At 44.8% G+C, this 11,142-nt stretch overlaps 1 protein-coding gene across 1 annotated transcript; it reads right to left on the reverse strand.

Moving 5' to 3' along the window:
- Nucleotides 1-9,171: 9,171 nt before the first annotated feature.
- LOC122923789 (E3 ubiquitin-protein ligase RNF182-like) lies at nt 9,172-10,077 on the reverse strand. Its single transcript, XM_044274629.1, has one exon. The coding sequence runs from the start codon at nt 10,036-10,038 to the stop codon at nt 9,337-9,339; it is 702 nt and encodes a 233-aa protein (XP_044130564.1). The 5' UTR covers nt 10,039-10,077; the 3' UTR covers nt 9,172-9,336.
- Nucleotides 10,078-11,142: the final 1,065 nt, after the last annotated feature.

Raw genomic sequence — 11,142 nt, forward strand, 5'->3', positions numbered from 1 at the left:
GGCCAGGCGGACAGCTGAACGCTGCAAGCAGCGTTCAGCTGTCCGCCTGTCCGTGCGGAGGCGAGCTGAGCGGAGGCTGAACGCCGCCAGACTGATGCAGTCTGAGCGGATCCGCTCCATTCAGACTGCATCAGGGCTGGACGGAGGCGTTCGGGTCCGCTCGTGAGCTCCTTCAAACGGAGCTCACGAGCGGACCGACGAACGCTAGTGTGAAAGTAGCCTTAGGGAGCGGGCGCCATATTTAAAGTGCTGACTGCGGAGGTCGTCTAAGAGTTAAGTGGTGCAGGATTTTATTAGTTCATACGTACAGTCTTTTGGTCCCAGATTGATATAATGAAGAAATGTGGGACATGTTCTCTGTTTTCCTCCATCATTTCTTTTATAAGCAGCTTTATACAAGGATTCGGTGGCTAGTCGTTCCATGGTTAGTGGAAAAGCATATTGCCCTCATCTGGCTTGAGTGTGGAGATAACAATGTGCACTATATCATCAGAACTACAGGAAGCTTCTTCTAACGTGTTCAGGTAACACTTTTATGTACCTCAGCCATTATGCAGAATGTACCAAGATGTTCTGACTTTTTCTTGTGCTTAATGTGAATGTCCTATGCTCAAGGGGATTTATTTATAGCTTACACTTCAGCCGCTATGCTGCTCTCCTTTTACATAATATTAACTATACTTCTCATCTTTGAATAGATCTTGATATATTTATCATGTTCCCAGTGTCCTTGGAATCTAATATAGACTGAATGCCAGGGAGCAATATGTGCAAAGGTTTCAAAGGCTGGCTGTTCAGTGCATCTTTAATTTAATAATAGAATCCATTTTTGATGTGCCAGCCTGTACCCTGCTTAAAGGGCTTCTGTCACCCCACAAAAGTCTTTTTTTTTTTTGGTATAGTTACATTACTTATATCGCGATATAGGAGAATATAATTTTGTCACTTACTTTGATGCGGCCGTTTCTTTAGAAAACGAAGTTTTATAATATGTAAATCCGGTCTCTACCAGCAAGTAGGGCGTCTACGGAACGGAACAGGCAGCCCATTGTAGAAATGCCTATTCTTGTCCGCAAAACGGACAAGAATAGGACATGTTATATTTTTTTTTGCGGGCCCATGGAACGGATCAACGGATGCGGACAGCACACGGAGTGCTGTCTGCATCTTTTGCGGCCCTATTGAAGTGAATGGGTCTGCACCCGAGCCGAAAAACTGCGGCTCGGATGCGGACCAGAACAACGGACGTGTGCATGAGGCCTTAGGCTACATGCACACGACCATATGTCTTTTGCGGTCCGCAAAAAAAAACAAAAAACACATGACATCCGTATGCCATCCATTTTTTTTGTGGATCCATTGTAACAATGTCTAATACTGACAAGAATAGGACATGTTCTATTTGTTTTGCGGGGCTATGGAACGGACATACTGATGCAGAGAGTACACAGTGTGCTGTCCGCATTTTTGGCGGACCTATTGAAATGAATGGGTCCGCATCCTATTCTCAAAAAAACAAACAACGTTTGTGTGCATGTAGCCTTATGGCAACAAAACAGTACGACAGTCCATTTGCAGTTTTGGTGTTCGCTCACACCTAGACAGTTCATACAGCAAAAACAGTCACCTTTTATTCTGGGTGTTAATCCACACCTGGTCAGCATAGCATAGGACAGAGCAGTCCTCCCAGATTCAGGCCTCCATCCTGGCACAAAGCTCAGATTCCATAGAGATTGTCAGAGATCATCACCACCACCTGACACTGCTGGCTGTTTTTTTTATAGGCCTCTCAAAACCTGGCCTGGAACATGGGGGGTAGTCACCCACCCAGCACTTTGGCTACTCCCAGTAAGAGCCGTCCCGGATCAGCTGTTACAGCTATACTAAATAGCAAGGTGTCAAACAGCAACTGCTGCTGACACAGGAAAACCGTCTCTTACTCCACCGAGGCTAGGAACCTCGGTGACATATACCTTCCGTCAACGACGGTCCCTTGTGCCTTCCTACAGCACATTAAGCAAACATCCACAGTGCAAGGAGAAAAAAAATATCTATGAACCCAGAATTTAATATCCTGTACAAGAAAAAGAAAAGTAAGTTCCCCCTGAATTTAACATCCTGTGAATCTCCCTTTAGCTGCAGTCACCTTTGCCAAACATTTCCTGTAGCTTCAAATAAGAGTTACACAACATTGAGGAGGAATTTTGGGCCATTCTTCCTTACAAATAAGTTTCAGTTCATCAATATTTCCGAGATGTCTTGATGACACAGGCCTCGTCGGGTCACACGACTGCAGACTTGAATGGAACCCATGGGGGATGTTACGGAAGGTGAACCCTATGGCCACCAGCTGATGCCAGGGCAGCTTCAGTCTCACCGGAGGTTGTCCAGATGGGACAATCCCCTTAAGCCCAGGTAGGTATGATAATTTGTTTTTAACAAACTAAAATGCTCATGAATATAAGGGAGTAATATCAATGCCAATTTAATACCACTGCACAGAGACTCAAAAAAACTGCTGTATAGTGCATAAATTATATTTACCTTGAGGATACGAGCCAACTACTGCATAAACCTTTCAGGGACTGACCATCTCCAGCTTGTGTAGGAGCACATCTAATGTGAAATATGTCTTGTGCTTCTGGATCACTTTCTGTGAATATGCAGCCCTCAAGACTGTGTTTTTAGCATAATGTGGGCTCTGAAGCATACACTGTGTACGGTAACAGTCTGCAGAGGCTGTATGCTTGCATACAGTTATCTGGAAGCACAATGCACACTTCACCTCCTTCACACAGACCCTCCTAATACCTCCCTTAAAGACTAACTGCACATTCTAAAAACTTTAGATTATTCATAGTAATATCAAAAGTATTGATTGGTGGGGGTCCGAGTGCTGAGACCCCTGTGAATCCCTAAAAAAAAAAAAAACGCTTGGCTGAACGCCTTTGTTTCCTCGCTTCTGCAGATGGGCTCATAGACTCAGACTCAGTTGAGTGTTTTTACCGCCTCAATGTAGCAATCAGTAGGGGGTCTCAGCACTTAGACCCCAACCAATCAAAACCATTGATATTCAGAAGTGTACCTTGGCTTCTTTCCCATCTGTGTTACCGGTCTCCGGCAGACTGTTTCGGCAGAGAACAGCCTGCCAGAAATCTCTGGATCCGGTATAGCCGGATGTTACTACAAGGCCAGCCTCATTGACTATATAATATGGGTAGTGGCAGCATGGCTGGCGGGCATTGTGGTAACATCCAACTATGCTGGATCCAGGGAGATCCAGCAGGCTGTTCTGCCAGTGTGAAACTAGCCTTAGTGCAGTGAGCCAGACCAAAAGGGGAATTATATGTGAGGTCACGATGTGAGCATTAGATGGGCCAAGGTAAATACAGTTCTGGTTACTCATGGTTATGTCGTCCCTGGGCAGGCCTGCACAAGTCATAAGGAGAACGGCACAAGAATTCTCTGGGGCACACTCTGGTGTAAGGGACACTGGCCAGATGGTGGTTCGAGGTGCCCTTGATGGTCTGTATTAATGTGCCTATGGCAAGGTCCCTTGTAGTCGTGACGCCAGTACCTTTTATGGTGGTACAACCATTTACTGTAGTGTTAACTGAGGAATTGGAGACTGAGACAAGGATGATGCAATCCAGCTTATAACTTTTACTGAACGTTGCTTCTGATAACTATTACATCCAAGTATAAAACAGTCTCCAGATATGAAATACAGTCTCTTTAAGAGGGACAGAGGTAAAGCTGCAAGAGATCCACTGCTCACAGGTGTAATGTCTGTCTTAGGCTATTAATGATATAGATTTTATGCTTACTGGTAGAGGATTTCTACACTGGTCCCTATTATCCCAGTGCAGGTTAGTGAGGCTGGTGAATCCTTCACTTTTACCTCCAAAGGTCCTAAGGCGTGTAGAGAGATGGCCGTAACCCTGTTTCTTTAGTGCTTTCTGGATTAATATCCCTTTCTGAAGCTAAACTAGCTGATGTCCACTAACTCTTACCAGAGTTCTGAGCAGGATGTGGACCACTTCAGCTCAGGGCTGATGACTGAAGACAAAAAACATTGCCTAACTAGGCCTGGGCTGGGCTATGTATGGGATGTGTTGTCTCCCCCTAGTGGTAGGCTCAATGTAATGGAATCTAACACACCTGTAGGCAGGGATTATGCATAAAGATGCACTGCAGCATAAAACAGGTTATATATAAAGCGTACAAAGCATAACACTACAACTTTGCAGTACCCACGTGGGTAGTGGGACACTGCATGAGGCCGCTTTCAGACAAGCGAGTTGTACACTCTGGACTCGGAGCGTAAGTATAAGAGCGCTCCCGTCTTGACCTCCCAGCACTGCAGGGGTCTCATAGCATTATATTGATTTATGATGCTATGTAACCCTTAGAGGTGTGGAATGTATTGGACAGCACTGACAGCATTATGTCAGTGTTATCCAATACATTCCAGTACTGTAAGGGTTACATAGCATCATTAATCAGTATAATGCTATACCACCCTGGGAGTTCTGGACGGGAGCTGTCTTATACTCACACTCCGAGTCCGGAGTTTACAACTTGCTCGTCTGAAAGCGGCCTTACTCTTTAAATGTTTTTTCCAGGATTTTTATATTGATGGCCTGTCCTCAGGGTAGGCCATTGTCATCTGATCGGTAGAGTTCTGGCACCCCACACCCCTGCTGTTTCTGAGTAGCTCTGGAAACTACATGGCTCTGTCCATTGGAGCTGGAGCACCTAAATGAATGGGAGCAGAGCTGCAGTAACAAGCTCTGTCTATGGATGGAGCTGTATAATTCCAAATCCAGAGTAACTTGGAAATAGCTGATTGGTGGGGGTGTGTGGTGTCTGACCCTGCCAATTAGATATTGATGGCCTATTCTGGATAGACCCTTAATATAAAGATCCTGGAAAACCCATTTAAGCTCAATTATGATTGAATAAAACTTTGATCATAATTGAGCTTAGATCAGCATTCAGGTAATCGCAGGAGCCGCTGGAGATTGAGCTGTTCAGATTTTACAGTGAATGGTATTCTTCAGTCTGCTACGTATTGGCTTACATGCAGGCTGCAGAACTGAAACAGTTCAGAATTCGTAAATAAAAAATGCCCCACAGGGGGCTGTAGGATATGGCATTTAAGGCCTCATGCACCCAATTGTATGTACTTTCTGGTCCACAGAATACGGATACTTTGGTGACTATTTGACTTCACTTGGTCAGTGGTCTGCATTTTGCATCCAGGTATAGGAAATTTTATATCACTTCGTAGAACGGAAATACAGATGCAGAAATCTGTCCGTAACCAGATGTCTGTTCCACAAAAAGATATAATATGTCTACACAATGCAGACCACGAACCCATTGAAGTCAAAGGGTCAGCAAATAAAATACAGATGGCACACGGACCGTGATTTGCGAACAGCAAAACAGACACGGTCATGTGCATGAGGCCTAATTCATGACCTGTAGGTTACTTGAGGACTAAAGATGAGTGCTGACCTTGTACTTAGCAAGGACGTTTCAGTAATAATCCTTGTGCTGTGGTTAATCCCTTCAGAAAATGAATGGTGCATGTAGAAAATCTAGGATATTCGGATCTGTACTGATTCTGAGACATCTTTTCTCTTCTTCAAACTGAAAATAAGAATTCTCTTGGTTGCTTCTGGCAATCTAACATCAGTCTAAGCCAGGGGTCAGCAACCTGCGGCACTCCAGCTCTTGTGAAACTACAAATCCCAGTATGCGCCATTCATTTCTATGGGAGTTCTTAGAAGTGCAGAGCAAGTATGCATGCCGGGAGTTGTAGTTTCGAAACAGCTGGAGTGCTGGAGGTTGCTGACCCCTGGTCTAAGCAATCTGTTGAATCTGTCAGACACACAATGTAACGGCACTCATCTGAGAGAGTTAGGGCCCTTGCACACGACCATATGCCCTCCGAGACATTCGGTCCGTGAGCGGGCCATATCTCCCGGAAGGCATGTATCGTGTGCACGGGAGTACACAGCATCATAGATTACAATGATGCTGTGCACGTTGGGCCACCCGCGGGGCTATTGTCCTGCACTTATAAGATCATATGAGTGGGGGACAATAGTCCCGCGGGCGGCCCGACGTGCACAACATCATTGTTATCTATGATGCTGTGCGCTTCCGTGCACACGATACATGTCGTTCCGGGAGATATGGCCCGCTCACCGACCGTATGTCTCGGAGGGCATACGGTCGTGTGCAAGGGCCCTAACTTTGGGAGTGAATGGAGAATAATAGATCTTTGATCTCAAAGGGCTCTTTTACATGAAGGAGGTTTTCCGTCTGGATGCGATGCGTGTAGTCAAGACATATCATCCAGACTGAATCCTGACCATTAATTTCAGTGGGTCTGTGCACATGAGCTTGGTTTTTCACGCATCATCTCTGCGTTCGGGAAAAATCTCAGCATGTTCTTTATCTAGCAGACTGGTTCCAGAGAAGTGAATGGGGCTTGAGTAAAAAACGGAAGGCATCCGGATGCAATGCGTTTTTCACTAATGGTTGCTAGGAGATGTAGTTTGTAATTCTTCCGTTATTTTCTTCACGCGTGTGAAAAATACACATACCGCACTTAATCGTGTAAAAAACTGATTTAATTTGCATGCAAAACCACCCGTAGCAGGTTGTGACGGGGACGAGCCTCCCTAGCATTGAGGGTTACCCCCCTCCTCCCTTCCCCATCCACACGATGGGGAGATGCAGCAGGGGCCATGTTGGCATGAGAAGGGGAAGCAGGTAAGTACAGCCTCTGTGAGGTGCCCGGACACGGACATGTGGGGGGGCCATTATAGATCTTAGATAACCCGTTGTCTCACTTCAGCAAATGGCATTTATCAAGTAGAGAAAGTTAATACAAGGCACTTACTAATGTATTGTGATTGTCCATATTGCCTCCTTTGCTGGCTGGATTCATTTTTCGATCACATTATACACTGCTTGTTTCCATGGTTGCAGACCACCCTCCAATCCATCAGTGGTGGTCGTGCTTGCACAATATAGGAAAAAGTACTAGCCTATGTGTGTTGCCGTGGTCCCGGCCACCAGAGAGGCTGACAATTTTCCCTCTAGTGTGCAAAAACGACCACCACTGATGGATTTGAGGGTGGTCTGTAACCATGGAAACAAGCAGTGTATAATGCGATAGAAAAATTAATCCAGCCAACAAAGGAGGCAATATGGACAATCACAATACATTAGTAAGTGCCTTGTATTAACTTTGTCTACATGATGAATAACACTTGAAGTGAGACTACCCCTTTAAGCCTTTTCCATATTGTACTTGCAGTGCTCATTTGTGGCAGAAAAACTCCTTGTGCATATGTCAAATTGATCCATAGGTCACTCTTAACCCAATGGAGGCCAAAATATCTTGCTTTCAGCCTCCATCTGACCGTCCTCTGTTTTCTGCTGTACGGGATAGCACAGCACTGCCATGATTGTTCATCCATTGTGTCTTTTGTGGTTGTAAGAAGAAATATAATAAATGCGCATGGACATTAAAACAACACACCAGCAATGGAGATGACCTTCATAAGAAATACACGTACACAATAGAAAATAAACTCACTTTATCTGCAACATCATTTTGCTAGCATGGATAATAAAATATACCAGTGTACATAGAAATGTGAGAAGCCATAGCCCTTGCCTGTTCAATATGCCATAAGAAGAACTAGCAAAACCACATCCTGGATGATCACACTCTGGAAAGCGCAATTCTATGCCATAGTTTACACAATAATTTGCATTCTCTATAGATATATATCACTATAAGACTTTTTTTTTTTTTTTGCATATTATAACTTTATGCCAAATTTTGGTACAAGTAATATGTATGCTAATCTCAGTCCTTTGCATGCATGACGATGTACATGTTTGACTGCTTCCTTAAAGGGGTTGTTCAAATTCAAAGTATGTGTGAGACCTGTTGACGTCTTTACCTGCTCCCCTCTGCCCAGTTCTGGCTTCACCACTGGTTTCACTGTGCTTCGGTCTCTGCGTGTAAACTTCTGGTACAAACAGGCAGGGTTGGACTAGGGGTTCCTTGGGCCCACCAGAGAAAACTATTCTTGGGGACCAACCCCCATATTATCAATAAAGTCTAATAGGTTTTGATTCAAAGAAATACACCCTAGTAAAGTGATGGCTAACCTCCAGCACTCCAGCTGTGGTGACACTACGACTCCCAGCATGCTCTATTCATTTCTATGGAGTTGTGAGACCAGCCAAGCAAGTGTACATCTTGGGAGTTGTAGTTTTACCACAGCTGGAGTGCCAGGGGTTAGCCATCACAGGTAGAAAGTGATTGGCTTTAAATGTTTTTTTTTAATTTATTTATCCTTGACCTTCGAGGCCTACTATCAGTGCCTGGGCTCACCTGAAGATCCTCTGGTTTTCTGGTGGGCCAGTCCAACACTGCAGATGGGGGTCATGTGGGCCACAGTGTAGTGTCCTCTAAGCTACACGTGACCACTTGTGGACATGTTACCGAAGCACAGTAAAGACAGCGATGGACTCACAGTGCTGGAAACGAGCAGGTAATTATGGTTCCCTCAACAGATGTCTCTGTGTAGGACAACCCCTTTAATGTAACACATTTGTCTCTATGGTTTAAGCTTGAGACTGTCCTCTGAGTTGGTTTGTTATTGCCTTTGTTAGTAGAAATGATGAAATTCTTGATGAATTTGAACTTTACACAATTTTATGAAACAACTAGGCCAAGACCAAGTCAAAGTTCTGTACTATGCTCTGTTACAGATACCATGATAATTCTCCTGGTGACTTGTATATTGCCACAGCCAACATTAAGCATTCAATGTACAGGTCTTCGAATATCAACCTCCCCTTGTAGGTCCTGTCATCTAGCATGCCTGCGGCTATCAAAATGGCAGCTATTTCACATGAACCTTGAGGGGGGGGGGGATTGTAATAGTACTGCAGCACCTGGATAAACATGAACATCTGCTGCTTCATTCGGAGAATTATATGGAAAGTAACACAAAAGTTGTGGTTGCCCAAAATCTGATGAAATATGAACATATAAATGATGTGATATTAGTTGAAGTAAAGCGGATGGCAAGATCATACTTCCAATATGCACAGATGGTTGTGGTTTAATTGATGATGCGGGTTATAATGCCGAACACAAATGGAATAGAAATAGGGCATGGGCTTGGCACATCAAAGTGCATTAGAGGCATAGGCTTGGCACTGTCAGTGAAGGTGAAGGAGATGCTGGTGACACAGTTTTTACACAATCTGTGTTGGATGCACAGGATTGTGTCAGTCAGAAAGGCAGGCAGTTAACTCATGGCAGAAGCAATAGCATAAGAGACTGAGAATTAGGGTGCACGGGACTAAACTAACCAGGATAATGCCTAGTAGATGCCCAGTCATCATGAGATAAACACCAAGAGGCAGTGAACTAATGTACACGAGGCACAGGAAACCTAGCAGGATTCGTGGCACAGGCCTGCAAGGACCACAGCAGTGAGGAACACAGGATTCAGGTAGCCATGCTAGGCTTGATGATATCTTCACTCTTAGGATATCTAGCACTGGCGTTTGCTCACCGGGCTCCGGTGCCTCATCTGAGACCTCCATGATAGTGATGACTAGACATTCAGAGGAATTAGGGCACAAATCTCCAGGACTCAAAAGCACCTCAGGGGCCACCGAGCAACCACGTCTGTGGATCCATTCATGACAACCGAGTTTGGACAGCAGGCCACTGTCATCAGGTAGAAGGTGTAGGTCATCAGGCAGTGGAGTTTCTTGACGGCAGAAGGGGCAGCATATTGTAGCCGGTGGACTTTGACCCCAATTTGAAGCCATCTTCTTGAGGCAGCGGGCGCACATACGGTGATCACAACCCAGAACTTTAGGTCGATGTTGCCTGGTATCAAAACCATTGTAACATATCTTGCACTCCAGCTCTAGGGGACCAAGTAGTGGCTCCAAAGAATCCCCATCACTGCTGGTCATTTTGGCAAAGTCTATAGAGTAGCACAGGCTGGTGGTGAAGAACAGGCCCTGGGGATAAAGAACATAAAAATAAATTATAATCTATTCAAGGCGATGATGGGGGCTGATGATCTGCTTTAATTAGTATATGGACAGCAAAGGTTAAAGTAGCCTTCTGCACATGAAATTAGAACCTGAGGCATGACATGCACTCCCACATCCAGACAGCCACCTCATGCATGCTCTTCTGTAACCCTGATCCACCTACACCAGATGATCGAGTGAGGATTTTAGTGAGGGAGGGAGATGCCACCTACCTCCTGAGCTCTCAGCGGTAATCCGTTTTCATAGAGGGAGAGAATCAGAGGGAGATGAAGTCAGGAATTAGGTATAGTGAAACCAGAATGGTAAGAAGACAGTGATAAAAAAGTGGGCTGGAGCGAGAGTAATAGGTATTGAGGGAGGATGGAGAGTGTTACGTAGAACGATGCAGCTCAGCTCTGTATCAAGCCAACATGGAATAAGCCCAGTGGTCGTCATGGAAACAGAGAGACGAGACCTAGCCATCTCATCATACTGCAGTATCTGCGGCCAGAAGCCAGGGAGGACATATACAGTGACCTATATTCACCACTCTATATGTCTCTATATCCCCCCCCCCCCTTTACATACAGGTAACACAGTGCCAGGCTTTAACCTTCACAATATTTGTACCATAAATACAATATTGTGTGATTCATTCTCAAAGTGCGCAGAACTACATGAGACATCCAAACAAAATCTACTCGCTCCATAAGCTCAAAGTTTTGGCATCTTTCCAGGACACAAAATCTTAAGCAGCTGCTGAATATGTGGCATTTTAAATTGCAAATATCTGAGCTCTTAAAGGGGTTATGCCAGGATTATTGTAAAAACATGAAAATCAGACATCATATAGGGCATGGCTATACCCTTCTAACAAAGCTGGAACCAGCCCTGTACCTCAAATGGAATCAACGATCTCCATTCACTGTTCCAATTGTTCTGCTAGATTTAATTTAGGCTGGCAGCTCTGGGGGCATGTTCTTCCTGTCTTTAGCTCTTTCCCTGTAACTGAGTTGTTGATGCTCATCAGGCTGGAAAAGG

The sequence above is a fragment of the Bufo gargarizans genome, unplaced genomic scaffold (genome assembly GCF_014858855.1).
Source record: "Bufo gargarizans isolate SCDJY-AF-19 unplaced genomic scaffold, ASM1485885v1 original_scaffold_1920_pilon, whole genome shotgun sequence".
Lineage (NCBI taxonomy): Eukaryota > Metazoa > Chordata > Amphibia > Anura > Bufonidae > Bufo > Bufo gargarizans.